This window comes from Papaver somniferum, chromosome 3 (genome assembly GCF_003573695.1).
Source record: "Papaver somniferum cultivar HN1 chromosome 3, ASM357369v1, whole genome shotgun sequence".
Classification (NCBI taxonomy): Eukaryota; Viridiplantae; Streptophyta; class Magnoliopsida; order Ranunculales; family Papaveraceae; genus Papaver; species Papaver somniferum.
The window spans coordinates 185,321,146-185,341,578 of NC_039360.1; the positions used below are offsets into that span (position 1 = coordinate 185,321,146).

The 20,433-nt window shown below is 35.8% G+C and overlaps 3 protein-coding genes across 5 annotated transcripts; 2 read left to right on the forward strand and 1 right to left on the reverse strand.

Annotated features, from left to right (window-relative positions):
• The first annotated feature begins 2,929 nt into the window (after positions 1 to 2,929).
• LOC113358267 (60S ribosomal protein L32-1-like) lies at positions 2,930 to 4,594 on the forward strand. Its single transcript, XM_026601800.1, has 4 exons — positions 2,930 to 2,976; positions 3,505 to 3,599; positions 3,914 to 4,095; positions 4,228 to 4,594. The coding sequence occupies exons 2-4, from the start codon at positions 3,510 to 3,512 to the stop codon at positions 4,355 to 4,357; spliced, it is 402 nt and encodes a 133-aa protein (XP_026457585.1). The 5' UTR covers positions 2,930 to 2,976; positions 3,505 to 3,509; the 3' UTR covers positions 4,358 to 4,594.
• A 120-nt stretch (positions 4,595 to 4,714) lies between these two features.
• On the reverse strand, positions 4,715 to 12,930 carry LOC113358265 (signal peptide peptidase-like 2). 3 transcript variants are annotated; one of them, XM_026601798.1, is made up of 14 exons: positions 12,597 to 12,930; positions 12,187 to 12,345; positions 11,274 to 11,385; positions 11,022 to 11,135; positions 9,766 to 9,908; positions 8,202 to 8,309; positions 7,798 to 7,832; positions 7,537 to 7,693; positions 6,966 to 7,019; positions 6,805 to 6,897; positions 5,857 to 5,999; positions 5,532 to 5,602; positions 5,276 to 5,359; positions 4,715 to 5,076 (listed from the first exon to the last, which is right to left on the reverse strand). In XM_026601798.1, exons 1-14 carry the CDS (start codon positions 12,723 to 12,725, stop codon positions 4,979 to 4,981), a joined length of 1,500 nt encoding a protein of 499 aa, XP_026457583.1. In that variant the 5' UTR covers positions 12,726 to 12,930; the 3' UTR covers positions 4,715 to 4,978. The 3 variants fall into 3 exon arrangements, with proteins under 3 accessions (XP_026457583.1, XP_026457582.1, XP_026457584.1); XM_026601797.1 differs by having other exon boundaries at positions 8,130 to 8,309; positions 12,597 to 12,800; XM_026601799.1 differs by lacking the exon at positions 8,202 to 8,309 and having other exon boundaries at positions 12,597 to 12,800.
• Positions 12,931 to 14,358: 1,428 nt separating this feature from the next.
• Positions 14,359 to 19,403, forward strand: LOC113360422. The gene is made up of 4 exons (XM_026603931.1): positions 14,359 to 14,488; positions 16,901 to 17,829; positions 17,938 to 18,109; positions 18,244 to 19,403. Exons 1-4 carry the CDS (start codon positions 14,359 to 14,361, stop codon positions 19,401 to 19,403), a joined length of 2,391 nt encoding a protein of 796 aa, XP_026459716.1.
• Positions 19,404 to 20,433: the final 1,030 nt, after the last annotated feature.

Consider the following 20,433-nt stretch of genomic DNA (forward strand, 5'->3'; position numbering starts at 1 on the left):
ACCGGTGGAACTTCTCGACAAAAAGGTATGTGGAGACTTGAACTTATCTTTCAACCAAAAGTCTATCTATTCTATCTCCTACTCTTTGAGACAAAAGTCGTATGCTACATATATATAGACTAGATCATACACATTTGGTATTTCGAGCCGGGTATACCTCGCCTATCTATATCTCGAAATATGTGTTGGTAAGCTTTTCGCTTCGACCAAGTTTATCTTTACCTAGTGACTAAAGTCATGAATGTTTCAATCACTTTGAAAATTGCTTTGACGAGAAATAGTGTAACAACTATATAACGTCCTCTAAGAATGTTTCAATGATTGGAATGAGAGTTTAGATGACATAACCAATGGATTCCTTGAACCAAAGTTTTCGAACTTTGTTGATCAAGAGAACCGGAAGTATGGCAAGTGCCAAGTACGCGAACTCAGTCCGCGAACTGCCGAAGTTCTCAAACCCGAGAATTTCTACTGGAGTTGACAAACTACTTGCGTGAGCCAAGTCCGCGAACCCAGTCCGCGAACCCAGTCCGCGAATCGGCGTAGTTCTCGAACCCGATAATTTCTGCTGGAGTTTGTAAACTATATCCGGTGTCTTAAGTTCGCGAACCTAGTCTGCGAACTTGAGAAGGTTATATATCTAAAGATGATTTCTGAACTTAATCTTAAAAGACTAAGGAATGCATTTGCAAACCGTGGCTATTAAAGTTCATGAACCGATTCGAGTGAATCAAGTCATCTTTGCTTCAATTGTGTCTTGTGTAGTTACATAAGATTTCCTTGCAATTGAACAACTCTCTTAACTAGTTCATTTGAGTCAGTTGAACTAGTTACGGTGAAGAAGAACATGGTTGGTATGAAACGCTCATATGGTTAACCTCTCTGGGTAGACTATTGTTGAACCAACAATGTACACGTTTAGGTGCGGTTAACAAACCTAGAAGCGTACAGTCATTTGTGTATGACAAGCTAAGTTTTCGATCTAACGGTTGAGAAATATTAGCTTGAATCTGAATCAGATTTTCATCTAACGGTGAATATTGATTGCTTTGTAACTAAGGAAAAACCCTGATTTGAAAGGCTATATAAAGGAGATATCTAGTATTGTGCAAAATTAATCCCCACACCTTACGTGTGATGCTAGTTTGCGTGCTAGAGTCGTTTCTCCTTTAACCTTTGGTTTTCTTCGTCTAAAACCAGGTTAACGACTTAAAGACCATACCAACTGTGCTAAGCCTCTCTTGCGAAATAATCAAAGTTCTTGCGAAGTAATCAAATTTCAACTGTGTGAGAGACAATCCTGTATAAATTTCACGTAACTAACGCATAACTTTTTTCCTTATTCTTTTATTCTCCCATGCAAATGAGAAGAAAATGAAAATATGTGTCTCTGCGAATTCGAACCCGTGACCTATTTATTGTTCGCTCAGCCTTGAACCATCTGTGAGAATTTTTGTTTGTGACAGAAATCACAACTTCTGACTCTTATCATTATCTTCGTCTTTCCTTTGTTTCTTCACAAAATGTTTCTTGCTTTCTCCTGAACATGAAAATCTTCCACTGAAACTTCCATTTTTTCCCTAAATTTCACCACAACAACTAATTTTTTCTCTCACTCTTTTCATGTATTTGAATTGTTGATGATGTTTACTCCCTGAAAGTGTGATTTATTCCATGAAATTTCCATTTTTGAACTTAAACTTTGTAGATCTAGAAAAATATGAAAAGTAGCTAATCTTCATGGAAAATTTTTGAACCAACAAGCTACAAGAGGGATAAATCCTTTACTCCTCCCTGTTTCTAGCGCCAAAAATGTAGTTGCAGGAAACCCTACAACACACCCCTTGTACTATCATGACTATGATTTCTAGATCTAAACTTATTTGATATGAAAATAAAGATAAAGATAATGAAAATAGAAAATAAGACACACGATTTACGTGGTTCGATCAATGTGATCTACATCCACGGGGTTAGGGATCTTCACTATAATTGTTTGTAATTACATATGGATTACAATTGAGACTCCATTAATGAGTATTTGGAGCTCTTGGTTGAAGAATGAAGAAGAAGATAATAATACAAATTCTGCTCTCTCTCTCTCTACAAATGTGTCCTCCCTAAAGTGTCTCTCTCCCTTTTCTTTTTGATTATCCTCTTTTCTCTCTCTTGCCTTTCTCTTTATATAGGTATTGACATAATGGATGACAACTCATATATGGTGGGGTACAACTAACATTTCCCCTAATTTCGGATCTGGCTTGGGTATTTTCGCAAACTTACAAATGTTAACTTCGCAAACATCCTAAATTTCGCACGATCATCATACTTTTCTCACGTTTAAGCTGATGTCATCTGTTATGTCGTTTCTGAAATCATCCTGCGATGTCTTCTCAATGTGTTGTTAATAATTTCGCAAGCATATTCTTATGTGCGAGATTCTGATCCTACACTAGGAGAGGATGGAGATGAAGAATCAGATGAGTTTTCATCACTTGAATACTCAAAGGGGGTGAATTGGATTTTTTTTTATTTTCCATGTTTTTCTCCTTCATCTTCTCTAACTCTACTCTCACAATAATTTTACTCAACTAATAATAAACCCATCTTTTCATTTAATCTCACTAATTGTTTTTAACTAAATCATTTTACTAATCATAACCTAAATTATTAAGAGGGTAGATTAGGTATTAAATAAATGACTAGATATGGAGTGACCTAGAATTACTTCTAATGTCTTTACCCAAAATAAAACCATGGTCCCCAGAAAAATCATGGTTACAATTACGTGAGGCAGAACAGGCCCATGTACCAAAACCATCACTGTTGGATTCTCTTACCCAAGCCATTTCAAATTTATAAGAAACAATGGAACCCTAATTTCAGACTATATAAGGGGTTAGCTGAGGGCTGAATAGAGAGCTTTTTTTTTTTTTTTTTTTTTTTCTGAAGGCGGAATCGTTAAACCTCCGACTAGTAAGTGATTCGAGCTTGATTTGTTAATGTTTTGAATTGATTCATCATCACAAATCATGAATGCTTTATTTAGTTTTGTTGTTCTTGATTTTTATTTTACTTTTACTGTGTATTATGTTTTTGCTTAGATCCTGATTGATTCCTGTCAAGGTAGCTGATATTTAATCCGTAACATTTGTTCTTGCTTTGATTTTTAGGGCCAACATTTCAGTATATATGCTTGTTTAAATGAAAACTGTGATTCTAATTTTAGGCTTCGGTTATGTTGCATAAATTATATTTAAAATGGTAGGTATACGAAGTGGGACTGAGTTTATGTTCTCCTTCAAGCCAGGATTAGTATAAGGTTCTCTGACAATACTTCAAACTTTATAGAGAGATTAGTCGTGTTAACTTGTCATGAATGAAACTTAAAACAAGTAACTTTACAGGTGGAAGGTTAATTTTGGTGGTTTCAAAATGTGTATGAATATGAGTTATTGGTTTTTCTTTTTGCACTTCAACCCTAATTGTAACTGTTGATTGTAGGAGCCATGGCTGTTCCTCTGCTTACCAAGAAGATTATTAAGAAGAGGGTCAAGAAGTTCAAGAGGCCCCACAGTGATCGATACCACAGAGTTGGGGTATGGTTTACGATCTTATGTTCTTCAGCTTACGATTTTGGTGTTGCAATTGCTTTTCTCCATTAAGTATATTCTATTTGTTTATTATGTGGTAATCACTGGTTCCAACTAACTGGTGTTCTACTTGTGCCTGAGTAGTCTCCCATATGGAGACCATGAACCTTAATCCTTGTAACAGTTGATCTTTTTTCGCTGGAAGTAGGTGGTGATGTTCATAGTTATATTCCTTGGCTAGGTCTCTGATTGGTTACAAATTGTATCTGGTAGCGGTTTCTGTTCGATGTAGTGACGTTGAATGCTTATATGTTTTGCAGGAAAGCTGGAGAAGGCCCAAGGGTATTGATTCTCGTGTGAGGCGAAAGTTCAAGGGTGTCGCTTTGATGCCCAATATTGGTCACGGTTCAGACAAAAAGACCCGTCATTACCTTCCCAATGGCTTCAAGAAATTTGTGGTGCACAATGTTAAAGAAGTGGAATTGTTGATGATGCACAACAGGTAAACAATTTTCTTTCTCATCTCTTTCTTGCTTAAAGGGTAACTGAGATAGGATCGACAATACCTTTTCACCATTTCTATTCGTGGTGTTATAAATATATTCACTTTTTGTATCTGTGATGATCTTATCAGGACATACTGTGCTGAAATCGCACACAATGTTTCCACCAGGAAAAGGAAGGAAATTGTTGAACGCGCAGCACAGCTGGATGTTGTTGTTTCCAACGGACAAGCCAGGTTACGTAGCCAGGAGGATGAGTAGAAGTAGAGAGAATAGTTTTGAAGGGTTGCTTACAAACTTCTCATATTCTGTTTAGAAGGATAAAGGAACTCCATTTTTGTTCAGTTTAAGGAGTTATTGTTCATTTGCTTCATTTTGTTCTCATGATATCTGAGTTGGTAGTTGGGTCCTAGCTTGTTTTGAGTACTTGCTGGTTTTTATATAATTTATCTAGATGATAATGGTTGAGATGCTACTGGTTTTAACTCTTAGAATTAAGATCCCTTTTCTATCTTTTTAGTTACCAGGTGGTAGTGTCAGCACTGTCAAGTAGGTGTTGATGATGCTTCTTTGTTCAAAACGGTCTCCAAAACTAGGTGTTGATGCTTATAGGTCATCTTCAATTTAAAGCAAATGGTGCTGTTTTGAACTTCTGCAATTGTCAAGGAGGTTACAGACTTACAGTTATCAATAAGCACGCAAACAGTATAATTTATATCTTACATCTTCTTTAAACTTTTATGGGCAAATTCTTCCACCAGAATGCCTATCATTTTACAGTCCGTTAACAATGAATGTATGTTAGTATATACAATGTATACACACATGAGAAGAAACTTTGACGACCTGACAGTGGTGGTAAGAAAATATCCGAGATCTCTTTCAAGCACCTCCAGGAGGTCTAGACAATGATGCGTTTTCATCATAGTCCCACAGCATTCTCAGCTCACCTCTCACTTTTCCCAACACTACAAGAGTACCTGGACGATAATGATTAAACATTTCCGCTCAATAATAGATAAAAGATCAACAGTAGAAAAGAAATAATACTTGAAATAAATAATTAGGAACTAACGTGGGAATGCCGTGTAAAGTATGTGGATATAACGACTAGGCATGCTTAACCTGAACCAAAAAAAAAACCTACTAGCCTAAAGCAAATGATCTCTAAATAGATACCTAATGTACATGGAACGAGGTAGAGTAATGCAGGTTGACCATGCCCGTTCATTAGATACAGACCAACATATGTAAGGAAGAGCCCTGCAAACAACAGAATCCATGAAAAAAATATTGGCAACATTATAGTTACAGCAACAGACTCAGGGGAACGATGATCCATAAATATGAACTACACATAGTAAAAAGAGAAATCAAAAGAAGAACTGACACGATATATCGAAAAATAAAATGAAGAAGAGAATAAAAGACTTACCAAAACCATAGCCAATAGTCAACCAAAGAAAATATCCATCTTTGAAACCCTTATTATTTGCCCTATCATACCTAGCAAAAAAGAAAAACCCTATCATATCTGCATCAATCAAGTATGCATGTAACCGCATATCACATACAAAAACATCAGCATATTGACCTTTAGAAGGGTGGTGTAATTCATAAAGCATCACCAAACGAAAATGTTTTACAACTTTCTAGGCAAAATCAAATAAAATAGAAGTTTAAGATCTTCGACGTGTAATTCTGCTTTTAGGGAAAGTACTCAAATAGTTCTATGGAAGTTGGATATAACTTATAAGTACCTGAAAGCAAATGAGATGAGCAACCCGGGGAAGATAACATCACCAAAGCCTACCATATTATAGCCACCCCATGGATCAATAAGTTTAGGGAGCCTCAAAACCATAGGAATGGATTCTCCACCGCTATTTTTGCCACGAGCAACCTATAAATCATAAGCGTCTATTAGTACTAGCAATCTGCTTCAAACGCTTTTGTAGAAAACCCAAATACGGACATGGATTAACAAATTAATATGTTCAACGAGTTTCAAATAAAGATACCAATTCCAAGAGTTCAGTAATTTTATGATCCTTGACTCTGTTTACAAATGGTAATTGTTTGCTAATTAAAATTAAAATAAAAAGATTTCAGTATTTTGCAGCTAGCAGTGACTCAACGCTTTGCTTTTACACTGGAAAACAAAATCCAACTTAACTTTTACCGGACCGGAATGGTTCTAAACCAAAAACATAGACCAGATAGGGTTACTGCTAAAAGGATGAAAGGAACGGACTGAGTTGTATTTTATTTGGGAAAAAGTTCAAGATCACCTAAGTCCATTTTTAGTATAAAAGATAATGCCATCTGGCTTTCCTTCACATAAAAATTAAATAAAAAAGAATTGGTAAATGTTAATCATGCCTTTAGTTACAAACAAGTTATCAATTATAATCATAACCGTGCAATAATCCATAAGCTTTTACAGGTAGTATAGTTATCAAAGGAGGAAAGAGCCATCCAAATGATACAGAATGAGTCCATGAGAACGACATTCGGAAAATGTAAGAAAATGGAAACAAAAGATTCCAGGTCTATAAAAAAACAGAAAACTACTACTAGAAAAGAACGTCAAGCAAGAGTTATGTCGGTAAAGATTATGCTGATTCACACTAACCTGAAGTTGTATTAAATAGGAGAAGAAGAAAACTGATTAAAAAAAAAAAGAAGCTGGTAAAATGTACACTTACTGCAACCATAACACTTTCATGAAATAACAATGGCGATATGAAGACCCAAAATATATCGTAGACAAATGCACAGGACAGAAGTACAGCAGCGACCTGTGAAAGGCAGGATATTAACAGGAGGATTAAAGATTAACATAATCCAGAAAATATCGCTTTTGTACCTTGATATTTGGTAATCGGGCTAGCTGTAAGACATTTACCATCAAACAAATACCCTGCCAATAAAAGAACAAATTCTTAAGTGGCTTTGCTCTACCCAATTACCTAAAGAATTCAAGAAAAAGAACAGTTTAATCAGGAGTTTTGGCAGTATGTCAAGGGTTAGAAAATTAGAACTGATGGTGACTATAACTCATTCTCATTCTACAGTTGACAACGAAAAAGAGAACTCACATACAGTTATGGGAGTAATAGAAATTGAAAGCATCTTAGCATAATAAAGAAGGGTTCCAAAACTTCATAGTTCAGAGCGCAAAATGTACATTTGCGTTTAAGGTTATTATATACAAAATGAGGGAGATGACGTTAGGCTTTTCTACGCACCGAGGTTTATTATGACCAATCAAGTTAGTTTGTACGAGTATCGTACAGCCGACTAGGATGGATAAAAGTCCTAACGCGTTGGCAAAAGCATGAAATACGGACATACACGAATACAGAGTCAGTATGACCAATTGCAAAATAGATCCAAGTCTGTAGAGCAAATCATAGGGGATACCAGAGTGAACTTACAAGAAAATCTTGAAAGAACCACGAATATGATGCATGCCGGTGAACAACCCAAAAGATGGCAAATGCTAGACAGAGTGGAAATACCACAATAGATAGAACTGTAGCATCCCCAAATAGCGGTAGTTTGACGGTGTGATTACGGCAGTTTCTGGATACTCTTTAGCAGAATAAAAGAATAATAAGAAAAGGAAAAGGAAAACAAAAATGGCATTGAAATATGACGTGCTTAGAAACTATAAAAGGAGGCTCGTAATTACCTACCTTGAAATCAATGCTATTGCACAAGCAGTCATTCCCTGCAAATGGAACAAAGGAATGAGGAACAATGGAAACTCCATATAGTAACATTTAAATCAAAACATGACGAGAAAAAAATCTCAAGTGGAGCCAAAGGTCACTTTTCAGAATTATCCCAAATGCCTCATTCTCTCCACGCCCATCATCTACAATATTTCCAACTTTACACTGAGCCAAAAGAATCATTTGGCGACCCAACCATTTCTCAGATAGATGTTGTCCTTGCTACTTGGAGGTACTACTTTTACATGTCTCAAAAGAAGATAATTTATCGGGAAAAAGAAAAATAATTGTACCTGGGTGCCCCCAATGCAGAAGAACATGATCAGCAGCCAAACAAACCAAGACGACATAAAAAAGAATAGTACCACCAGAAAGGTTGATGCTACAATGATAAAACATACAGCACCCATTACACTTATATCTAGCACATCTTTCTCAGAATCATCTTTAGCTGACCCAGCAATAGAAGAATCCTAGGAAGCCAAAAAGAAAAAAAGATAAGAAGGGTAATCCACAAATAAAGATTGCGTTCTGCTGTCTCATATTTGAGATGATATAGGAAAGTCTAGGGAAATTATGTGACTGGAATACTTTGGAATAACGGCAAGCAATTGAAGGGAAACAACCCACATGCAACAATAATTTCAAGTTGGGGTTTATAATTTTACTTCTTTTCTTTTGTAAAGATGCTGGAATTGGATCCAGCATGGTGCTTTTGGAGCTATCTCCATATCAAGGCCACCCATGCATTTTCAATCTTATTTCATCCTTTACCCATCGGAACCGAGGGAAATGATTTCATGTAACGGCGCCCCTCTTCCAATTAGACCACACATACCACACCTTATTTGTATAAAATGTCATTACGCAGCCATCAGCTACAGCATTCAAATATTATACATGTTTCCAGTTTATGCTCACCAAAACAAAAGATACACACAACAACACTTAAAGACACCATATATGCAACATCTTAATGAAACTTTTGCTTTATAGATATTTGGGCAAGTTAGATATTACAATTTGCAGGTTTCTAACAATGTTCAAAAAATTTAAGATTTCGAAAATGAGAAAGTTTTACATTATCGCAAAAAATGAAAAATCATTCAATTTTTTTTTTTTTGATAGATGAAGAATTTGGTGCTGACGAGTTCGGAAGTCAGGTAACTGGTATCATCACCCAATGACTTTACCACTGTACTGGTATTATTCAAAGTTTCCGAGGACAAATGAAGGATTTCTCTTATGTTTAGTGAGCCAATAGGGAGAAACTCTAAATAGACCTACAGCCTGGGTTGCGCCGATACCTGAAGATTATGTTGGTACCCGAATCGGATCCTCCGATACTTCTCAAAAGCCTTATCAAAATTTTATTAATTTATTTCAAGTTTTTTCCTATAATTATTCTAAAAGTCTCTTGCTTTTCACGTGCTTCGTACATGTGAAGTGGAGAAACACTTTAAAAAAGAAAACGAAGGAGTTTACTCCCCTCATAAAGAGGGTTCAGAGAGGAAGTTCGAAGTTTGCTAGCAATGTGATGCTGAAATGTTGTGAGATAGAGGTGTACAAAGAGTGTTTTTGGGATTACATTGAATTTGTGTGCTTCTAATACATTATTGATTCATATAAAATTATATGTATGCCATATCCGCCGGGTATCCGTATCGGCCATTTTTGAAAATGCCGAATCGGATTCTAAGATATGTATCGATATCGACACCCGTACCGGTATCTATGCAACCCAGCCTACAGCATACGTGGACGAATACGGAGGTTTCATGTGTTGACTTCTATTATTCTTTTAGGTGTATACAGCTATGATTTCTAAGATAATTGAAAAAAGAATCTTGACTTTCATCAAAAATCTTGGTTCATACCAAGAATCATTCAAGAAGTTAATTTGCAGAGTATAGACCAAACATCTGTTACCTGATAAGGATCACAATGCTGCTCACATGCAATATATTCTGACCAAATGGAAGCCAAAATAACACAACCAACAGCTATCATCCATAAGAACACAACTGAGACATCCACAACAGGACTAATTGGAGCATATAATAACAGCTCCACTACAAAAAAAAAAACAATTTGATATTAGATCATGACAATAACAAACATTATAAATGTGCAATGCCAATAACAAACATTATAAATGTGCAATGCGATATCAAGATCAAAAAATGCAAATAGACATAAAAGTATTAGAGTAAGACAAGCAACACTCTAAATGTAATCTTTATTCATAGTGTGAAGCTCTTGAAAGAACGGAATTATACAAACATTTTGCGAATTCAGAGGGTACGTTCAGCCTTCAAATATTGTTAGCTGGGCTGGATATTTTAAGCATATCCTCCAAAACAGGTTATAACTTGTTAGAAGTGAATTTAACATCAGGCAATCGTCGAGTAGAATGTACTCTCAGACAAAGGTCATTTTGCCCTTTGAACCGTGACGTCATCACGTCTTTACCATGTAATGGGCTGTGTATGATATTTCACAGCCCATGTTTTACTTGTTACCCTCCACGAAACTTAGATCAGAAAAACAAAAGAGTGGCGAAAAACAATAACCTTTCATTTTCAGCCCAAGCAAGCACAATTATGTTGAATACCCACTTCGTTGCTATCATACTTACAGGAATGTGCACGCTTAAGTTGCACAGTCATGCAACCAGAAGTGATTCTATGAGATGATATTAAGTTTCCTCATTTTCTTTGTAGATAAGTAGTAACTTGTGGAAAAACAAAATATTACGAGTTATCAATTATTAAGTGTGTACTGTTGCTGATTTGGTATGGGTACAAATTTAATTTACTAATGTCATGTTCTTTAAAGCTCCAGTTGTTTTTACGAAAGTTTATTATCTTTCAAGATACCCTTAGGTAAGCAATTTCATTTTGATCGCAGTCTTACAGGAAAATAATAAGATGGAACTACTATAAGTTTGGCAAAAGACTCCAAACACGATGACTTTGAATACAACAGCATGAGTAACAAAGTTTTGTATAACCGAGACTAAATAAGTAAAATAGAAGTCGGCAGGAAGGGCAATGCACAAAAGGTAGGCTTCCAAGTAGAGCAGATAGTTAGTTAAATTTGTGAATGTCAAAGAAATTCGTTTTTATGCCACGGGGAACTAAATACATGATTTACTAACAAAGCACATGAATCTAAGGGCTCACCTTTCCCTTTAGAGGCGATTGATTCTTTAATCTGTTTTCCTCCCGAGGCCGGGATCATCACAACAGGAATCATAATATTTACAGCATTCTCAGAACACATCATCTCGAAAATATCTGTAAGGGAAAAAGAAAGTTCAGAAGCACTTCAGAAACTATATGATGAGAAGGTCAGAAATTTACTAAAGAACCATCACCTAATGCTGGATTAAGCATCAGATTTGGATCAGACAGTAATGCTTAATATATGGCTACCTTCCTCGTCATTTATCACCAGTAAGCCAGCAGCATCCCCTGACTGTGAAACTTGTGCCTTCTCCATAAATTCACAATCTCCCCGTGCAGACAACGCAATGGAATTTGATAACTGGGAAGCAGACAGATTTGTTGAGATAAAGGACATACATCATCTAAAATGAAATAATAATTGACGTAACTAACTTAATAACACTATTTGGCATAGAAAACGATTGCCTGCTGGTCGAAATGAGGTTAAAGTATGTACGTTAAGTGTGACCTCTGTGACATCCCAACATGGAGGTAATATGAAGGCCTTTGAGTTAGCTAGGAACAGTTAAACTACACCAACACACTGGTCCATGATCTATGCTAGAACCAAGAGCAGCAAAATAGAAATGGCACATTCCAAAAAATTCAAGATTTTAGATATTGAACTACAAAGTTGTTCGCATTCTCATACGGCATTCTCATTGGAAGTTGGGTCTAGATTGTAAAACTTCTTGATAATTGCGCAAGAATGACGATGCAAACCACCCTCCATATCTTATTGTCCATGACTCAATCTCCTAATCATGTAGTTATAAATCAGACAATCCACCAAAATTCAGAAAAAGACCAAAATAAAAATAAAATTTGTAACATTTAGACCCACAGCCCCTGAGGTATTTAAAATCAGAAACTAAGAGTTTACTAGTAAACACCCTATCCCTGCACATCTTTGTAGATTTACTGACATACTAAATCTTCACTGCTACATTCAAGGTGAATGCTTCTTAGACTCAAATCTCATATACAAGTCAATAAAAAGTGGTTAGTACAAGGTATGGTAGGATGGGAAACTTTCCCATATTATGCATAAATCGAACTAGACCAAGTACTTATAGATGATGCCCCTCAAATAAAGAAAAAGGTACGGATTAAAGATGACCTTTGAGGAGGGTAGGGTACATCCATTCAAGGGGTTTGAGAGAACAGCAGGCAATCGACGAGCTTTCTTTTCCTCCATGGGCAAAACGGAACCAAATTCACCACTTAATCCTTCGATGTATTCACGCTCTACACCATCGACCCAATTCCTCACTAGAACCTAAAAAACAGAAAATTAGGGGGTTACAGAGAGACATTTTAGAAGCCTAGCTTAACATCACAGTCTCTCAACATCCCTCAAAATCCTGAATCCATGCATGATCTTAAATTCCTAATCCAAAAACAAAAACGTCCACCTATCCAATAAGATTTGAAATGTCTAAAAGAAATGTATAGAAAGTTACGTATCAAAATGCTCAACAAATACACAAATTAAAATTGTGATCCGTAAATAAGAATGATTGATCTTACCGATTGGAACTGGTTATGGCAGAAACTAGGTTTTGTTTTGTTTTCATCAACAGCAACAACAAAAGGGGAATAAAAATTGAAACTTAAAAAATAAAGTAATAAATTAATAATAGTAGATGATAACGCCATTGTTGATCACATAGAAACCCTATGGGAGAGAAATAAAAGGTTGAAGAAGAATCACCTCCCCTGGCCCTGGTGGATGGATATATATATATATATATATATATTGTGTATATTTGGGTTGAGTTATGTTTCCCGCGCTACCATGTATCGGGTAGTTTAATAACTAGACACCTGTCCTCAAGAAGATTGGAGCTAGAGAACCCTTTTATTTCTTTACCTGTATTTCCCCTCCACTTTGCATCATGGAGTGATTAGGGAGGGCCAAGAAATGGAGATTGTTCCTATCTAAATTACTAGTATAAATTACTTTTCCAGCAGTAAATCTTGCCATCGGCATATACTTACGTTAGTGGGTCCACTTGGCTCCACCTCTCATCTCCTTCTAAGACATGCTGTTGTCGTTTGGGTACCCGACAGTAAGACGAGGAAATCTCGCTGCGAATAGAAGATATTCAGCTCTGCCCAACATAGGGATTGATAGGGGTGTAAATATTACCCGAAAAAACTCAGCCTGCGCGTACCCGCCCAAGCCCGCCTGTACCTGAAATTGTCCAAAGCCTGTTATGGCCCGTTGCGGGCTACCCGGCCTGGCCTGGATTAATTTATTGGGCGGTCTCGGGCTTTGCGATTAATTATGATGCCCGGCCTGATACCCGGCCTGGTGCCCGGCCTGAAAGGCTTCTATGTGCTATTAATCATTTAATATCCTCTTAAAAAGACTTAAAAGTTACAATTTTATAATTGTCAATTTTGTGTCAAGAAAAATAAAATATATAATTGTTTTTACTTATAATTAACCTTTTCAAAACATTAATGGTAATATATTTTCTTATTAGAAAGTTTATTGTACTCTAATTAATTATTTATTATAGCCTAAAATTAAAAATTTGTCAGTGTAATTTAAAAATAAAATAATACTAGCACTTTACTTATGATATGTGATGTTGGAAAGGAAAGGATATTGTATTTAATACTGTTCATTTGAAAATTTAAACTTAAAAAAAATCAAAATAGTGGCCTGTCCGGCCCGATCTGGCCTGCCCGTATAAAAAGCGGGTTTTGGGCGGTCTTTGGGTAGCAAATTATCTACTTGTACCCGGCCTGTCCGGCCTGAATTTTTTTACGGGCTCACAAATATTAAGCCTGGCCTGCCCGGCCTGTCTTAGTTTTTGGGTCGGGCGGCCCGGCCTGCCCGAATTTACACCCCTAGGGATTGACATGCTTTCGGAAAGAACTTATACTCACAAAGGTTTGCCGCATTTGCTTCTTTCTTTCGCTCGGCGAATGCCAATTGTTTTTCTAGTACTATGGTGTTGCTTTTGGCTTGCTCTAGCTTAATTATTGCTAAGCGACGCCTTACGCAAACTGAGTTTTCATATCAATATTGTTTGATTTTTTTTACGCCTTTCTCACACCTCATCGTAATCATCTGTTATTCTTGAAGGTTTTATCTTCTCCACCGTTAGATCCTAATAGATATTTAAAAAAAAAAACAAAAAAAAACTCTCTTATTCTCAAACATACCTTAGTCTCGATCAATTGAATTTTATTGATTTTATTATCTCTCTACTACTCAAATTCTTTGATTTTGTTATCCATCTACTACTTAAATTTTTTTCTCTTAATTCAATTCAAGATGGTTATTAGGAATTTTAGTAAACAAGAAAAAATTGATCTTACAGCTGCTTTTATTTATGTAGGTAATGATGAAGTTGTTGGTGCGCATCAAGCATCATCTATGTTTTGGAGACGTATATACAGCGTTGGTGGGTAAGGCCGAGCGAAGATAGACGAAACAGCGTTGCATAACGCGTTATTAAGGCTGCACATGAGCCGGTACGGTTCGGGTTTCTTATGAACCCGGTATTTGTACTTGGAGTTGATTGGTGCCTCATTTTGAGGATTTGTACCTGTACTTGTACAAATGATGTACCTGTACCGGTGGTACCGGTCCGATTCTAGACCGGTATCTGGTTTTTATCCATAACTAATCTTTCCTTCCCTGTCTCACATTGCAGCTATAGATTTTACACCAGCATCAGTTCTTGTTTCCTGCAGAAATCGATCTCAACATTTCATCTTGCTGCCATATGAAAATTAACTCAAACCCCTGGCAGTAAATCAAACGTTGGCCGCAACTTGGCATCAGATTCACATCCATTACAGTTTAACATTCACCATCCAACCAATTTAAAATCCAAAAAATCCAAATCCAAAAAAAAAAACACTTTGAACAAGCAATATACACACAAAAAGATACGATTCTTACCGATAAAAAACTTAAAATCAAAAGAATATATAGAAGAAGAAAAAGAAACGTTTATTTCAGAACCCTAAATAAGACAATCATAGATCAACCGAGCCAGTAATTCCTTCAATTGCAACAAGAAATAAACCCAATCTTCTATTCTCGCTCCAACAACACCAGATTCAAAACCCGAACTTCAATTCTTCTTCTCTGATTTCTCAAATCATCCGTAATATAACTTCATCTTCGATTAGTCACCAACCCATTAATCAATTGACATAAACAATCAACTTTTCTTCCTTTACAAACCTTAAATCTCTGTTACCTTCACCATTTTCAGATCCTTATATTCTTTTTTTTTCATCAGCATAATCATCTTCATTTAATCTCCATCTTCAACAGCTGGTAGATGTAGAAAAGATCTGGATTCAGAGTCAGCTGGTGAAGGAGCTGCTGTTGGATGTGGATCAAGTTGGGTTATATCAAAAATAACAAATTCTCCTATTCAATCTTCAGTGTCGCCATCTCCTCTTCGGTGTAGCTTTGAAGAAGAAGAAAAATGAATAAGAAAAGATGAATCGATAGATAATATGACTCAAATACCTAGGATGGACGACCAAGATTAAAAATTAATTAAAAAATCTAACGACTGATATCAACCGTATTTTTTGGTCATGTACAAGCCAATAGTCCTCCAGAACCAATGCCTGTACCGGTCTACTCCGCTTTCAAGTTTCAGTCCCGGTCCATGTATCGTCTACTCCGGTTCATGTTCAGTTCCGGCCCGATTTTTCCGGTTCCAGTACGGTACACCGGTTCCAAACCGGTTCTTGTGCAGCCTTACGCCTTATATATCCTTTTTTTGTTGGAATGTTATTTTTGAGGCATATACATCGTTTTAGTGGTTGCATAACCAAATTAGTGGATACATGAACCAAAATATGACGGTATAAACTGTTATGCATCCTTTGTGATGGCTCCATAATTCATTATGCATTTTTTTAACGATATTTTTAGGCATATACTACCTCTGTTACAGAAAAAGAGATACTTTCAAAGTTTCAATTTTCCAAATTGAAAAAGTTAAAGTATCATTTTTCCTGAAACGGGGCGAAAGTATCACTTTTCCTTAAACATGACGAAAGTATCACTTTTCCTGAAACGGGGGCGAAAGTACCACTTTTCCTGAAACATGGGCGAAAGTACCACTTTTCCCTGAAACGGGGGGTAAGTTTCATTTTTCCTGAAACCGAGTGAAAGTATCACTTTTCATGACTGCATAATGACTATGCCCCTGAAAAAAATATGATACTTAAAGGGTTATAGTTATTGGATTAAAGGGAGGAACAATTTTGTCTCGTGAAAAAGTAACCAAAGAAACCACACAGAATTTTACTAGTGACGGGAATCTTTTAGGAATATTCTATTCAATTTTTTTTATCTAATTGCTCATTTGTGTTAGGTTTCATTTTACAAAAAAGTTGGCATAAAAAGGACTCCCTCCCTTCGGTCTTCCTTTCGGCCGATCCATTTGGATTTCTTTTACTATAAAGTTTCAGACTCGAGATGGTCATAAGCAATATCAAAATCAAACAAGGAAACCATTCAAGTATGTTTGTTGTTATAAAAATAAAATCGCATTTGGGTCTTTATTTTATAATTTTGTTTTACCAGCTCCTCCTACTACAAACAATTAAAAATCAATTTACTGTTTAGGGAGAGAGCTCTGTAAATCGGGGTTAACTCAGGCGATCAAATTGGTTGAAAGTTCTTCATTGTTTTTCGATCTCTGTGTCTAATCCATTAACTCTAGGTGTTAGTACTGATTAGATCTAATGATTGGAGTTTGATTCTTATCGTTTTCTCATCTTTAATTCAATTTTCTTTATCATCAAACTATGGAATCTCGATCTGAAACAAATTTTTACAGTTCCACAAAATTTTGGGAATAATTCTGTGAATCAAAACCAAACAACTTCATATTCTGAACAACCTTCAAGCAAGCCAGTATGTTTCATTCCTTATGATTTAATTGATGAAAGCTTGGATGAATGGAGATATAGCTTAATCGGTAGATTGGATCTAGTTAAGCTCAAATTTGATTCTGTTGTGGAGATATTGAAGAAACAACGAAAATTAAAAGGTACAATTCAATGCATCCCTCTAGGAAAAGGTTTTTTCATAATCAAGTTAGATAATGATGAAGATAAACATTATATTTGGGAGGGATATTGGCCAGTTGAAGATCAAACTCTTAGGATTAGAGCCTGGGAACCTAACTTTAATCCTGCAAATCAAAAATCAACAACAACCTTTGTTTGGGTACAATTTCCAGGTTTAAGTATAAAATATTGGAAGGAGAGTATATTGATTCATATTGGTAGATCAATTGGTAAACCAGTAAGGGTGGATGAAACAACTCTTAAGAGAGAAGCTGGGTATTATGCAAGAGTTTTAGTTGAAATTGATTTAACAAAGTTCATTACCAGTAAGGTGCAGGTTGATACTAAGTATGGGATCTTTGAACAGGTGGTGCAATTCACAAATTTACCAAAATTTTGTAATCACTGCTCTGTAATTGGCCATTATGTTGCTGAATGTAGATCAAAAAGGAAAGAACAGGAGCAACAACAGGAAATTCCAACTGCACCTAAAGAAGTAACTAAAGTCTGGAGAAGAGTTACAAATAAGCAAAAGAACAAAGGTTTTGATGTTTGTTTTACTGATAAAGAATTAGATGTTATTCCTTCAACTTCTCAACAAGATAATAATGTTGAAGAAGATTGTGTTATGGAAGAAGATAGTGTTATTGAAAAAATTATTCCTTCTTTGGGTCATGCTGAATGCTCAATCCAACAGGTAGAGAATATCAATTCCGGTAAATTTCAGATACTTCAGGATATAAATGAAAATATTTTGGAATCACATAATGAATTCTCTTATCTATCATTAGAACAAGTAATTTAGGTTGTTGTCAGTTCTCCTTCCATAAATGCTTCTGTTAATGTATTACCTCCCAGTGGAAAAATTGGCACTATTTCAGCTGGTACTGCTCCTGCAAAACAGAAAATCAATAATGTGGGTAAAGTCACAACAAGAAGGCAAGCTGCAACTATCAATTCAAATGGCAGTAAATTTGGTACTCTGAGAAGTAGTTCTTCTCAAACACAATCATCTAAATGAAAGTGTTATTTTGGAATCTCAGAGGCTCGAGGAGACCTAAAGCCAAAGACAAGTTAAAAAGTTTGGTCCATTCTTTTTGTCCTTCTTTAGTTTTTGTTGCTGAACCAAAGATAAGAGTAACTACTGATTTCTGCAAGAAATTGAATCTTCCTAATATGCATTATAAACTTATTCATAATTCTACTGAAAATAAAAAGGGAAACATTTGGATGTTTTGGAATGTTAACATTACTACTCCTACAGTTGTTTCTAATTCTGCACAAGCTATTACTGTGGATGTTGGGGGAGTTTTAGTAACTGGAGTTCATGCAGCTTGTTTAACAGTTGATAGAAGAGAGCTTTGGGAAGAGTTAGAATTTATTTCTTCTCTAGGTAAACCTTGGATGGTCATTGGATATTTTAATACCATTATGTGTGCAGAAGAGAAAAAAAGGGGGAGAAGCCCTTTAACCATTTCCATGAATGAATTTAATAGTTGTCTCCATTCTTGTGGTCTTATTCAAGCACCAAAGTATGGAATTGAGTTTTCTTGGTGCAACAATAGATTTGGCATCTGCATTCTAGATAGAGCAGTGTTCAATGTTAAATGGTTGGAATGCTATCCTGGTTGGTGCTACAAAGTGGGTGCTAGAGGGACTTCTGATCATAGTGCTTTACTTGGGGTTAATTCAGTCATTCCAAAACCTGCTAATGTCCCATTCATGGCTTTAAAAGTATGGCTTAGTCATCCTGGTTTTTTGAAGTTAATAAAGGATTCTTGGGTAGAGGAAATTTCTGGTAATCATGCTTTCAGTTTTCTGAGTAAGCTGAAAATATTAAAACAAATCATAAAAGTGTGGAAATGGGAGATATTTGGTGATGTTAGAACTCAGTTACAGAATGCAGAAAAAGAGGTGGTGCAAGATGCTAAAATTTCAGATAATCAACCAGATGATATAGTTTTGTTGGATAAACTTATAACTGCTAGAGGCAAACAAGAACTTCTTTTACAACAAAATAAGGAGATAGCTCAACAAAAAGCTAGAGTTCAATGGTTGAAAGATGGTGCTTCTAACTCCAGTTTCTTTCATAATTCCATCAAACTAAGGCAATTACACAATGCTATTACAGAGTTGGAAAATTCAGATGACACTATTGTCTCTACACAACAAGAAATATCAAACACTCTTGTGGATTATTTTGAAAACAAGTTCAAGATGCAAGAAGTGACTTTTGCTAAAGACATTTTTCACACATTCCCAAAGTCATAACTGAAGAAGATAATATTATGCTTGATGCTATCCCAAATAATGAAGAAATTCAAAAAAGATGTCTTTGATATGGATCCAGACAGTGCCCCTGGTCCAGATGGTTTTGCTGGTTGGTTCTACAGAAGCACTTGGGATATAATTGGTACATACTTAATCTTGGCAATCAAATATTGCTGGAGCAAAGGATTTATTCCTAAAGGTATGAATGCAAACTTTCTTACACTCTTACCAAAAGTTCAAGGTGCTAAGAAAGCCAACCAATTCAGACCTATTGGTCTAAGTAATTTTTGTTTTAAAGTGATAACCAAAATAATTTCTTATAGAATGAATGGAGTGATTGAGAAGGTGTATCTCCCCAACAAGGTGTTTTTATCAAAGGAAGAAACATACAAAACCAAATTGTGTTAGCTTCTGAGCTAATAAATGAAATGGAAACAACTATAACAGGTGGGAATGTAGGTTTAAAGCGGATATCACTCAAGCCTATGACTCTCTCAGTCGGGACTTTCTTTTTCAAGCAATGTTGGTTTTTCATATAAGCTCATTCATTGGTTAAAGGTGTTTTTTCAGTCTACTAGAATTTCTGTGATGGTAAATGGTGGTCCTGCAGGATATTTTTCAATTGAAAGAGGCTGAAAACAAGGTGATCCTCTTTCACCTATTTTATTTGTAATTGCTCAGGAAATTCTAAGCAGAAGAATAACTTATTTGGTGAAAGATAAAAAATTGATTCCAATGGTCAATAGAAATGGTATTTAACCATCTCACATCTTCTTTGCTGATGACATTTTTCTATTTTGCAATGGAGACAAGAGGAATGTGGATAGATTATTAAAAGTTTTGAAAGATTGCCAGCAATCATCTGGCCAGGTGGTGAGTTTGACAAAAAGCAAATGCTTTGTTGGAGGTACTTCTGAAAGTAGGAAAGCACAAATTGTTAATATTTGTGGCATGTCTCTATCAAAGTTCCCCGATAAGTACTTGGGTGTTAATTTAATGCCAGGAAGAATTAAAGCATGCCATGTATGAG

Excerpts from the sequence above, each read along its gene's own strand:
- LOC113358267 (XM_026601800.1), top strand. The coding sequence starts at position 3,510 with ATGGCTGTTCCTCTGCTTACCAAGAAGATTATTAAGAAGAGGGTCAAG. Across the intron at positions 3,600-3,913 it reads ATCGATACCACAGAGTTGGG|GAAAGCTGGAGAAGGCCCAA; the intron begins GTATGGTTTACG and ends TATGTTTTGCAG. Across the intron at positions 4,096-4,227 it reads TTGTTGATGATGCACAACAG|GACATACTGTGCTGAAATCG; the intron begins GTAAACAATTTT and ends TGATCTTATCAG.
- LOC113358265 (XM_026601797.1), bottom strand. The coding sequence starts at position 12,725 with ATGGCGTTATCATCTACTATTATTAATTTATTACTTTATTTTTTAAGT. Across the intron at positions 11,386-12,186 it reads GTACCCTACCCTCCTCAAAG|TTATCAAATTCCATTGCGTT; the intron begins GTCATCTTTAAT and ends TCTGCTTCCCAG. Across the intron at positions 6,898-6,965 it reads CCCGATTACCAAATATCAAG|GTCGCTGCTGTACTTCTGTC; the intron begins GTACAAAAGCGA and ends TGCCTTTCACAG.
- LOC113360422 (XM_026603931.1), top strand. The coding sequence starts at position 14,359 with ATGGTTATTAGGAATTTTAGTAAACAAGAAAAAATTGATCTTACAGCT. Across the intron at positions 14,489-16,900 it reads GAGACGTATATACAGCGTTG|TTCCACAAAATTTTGGGAAT; the intron begins GTGGGTAAGGCC and ends AAATTTTTACAG. Across the intron at positions 17,830-17,937 it reads CTGAATGCTCAATCCAACAG|GTTGTTGTCAGTTCTCCTTC; the intron begins GTAGAGAATATC and ends CAAGTAATTTAG.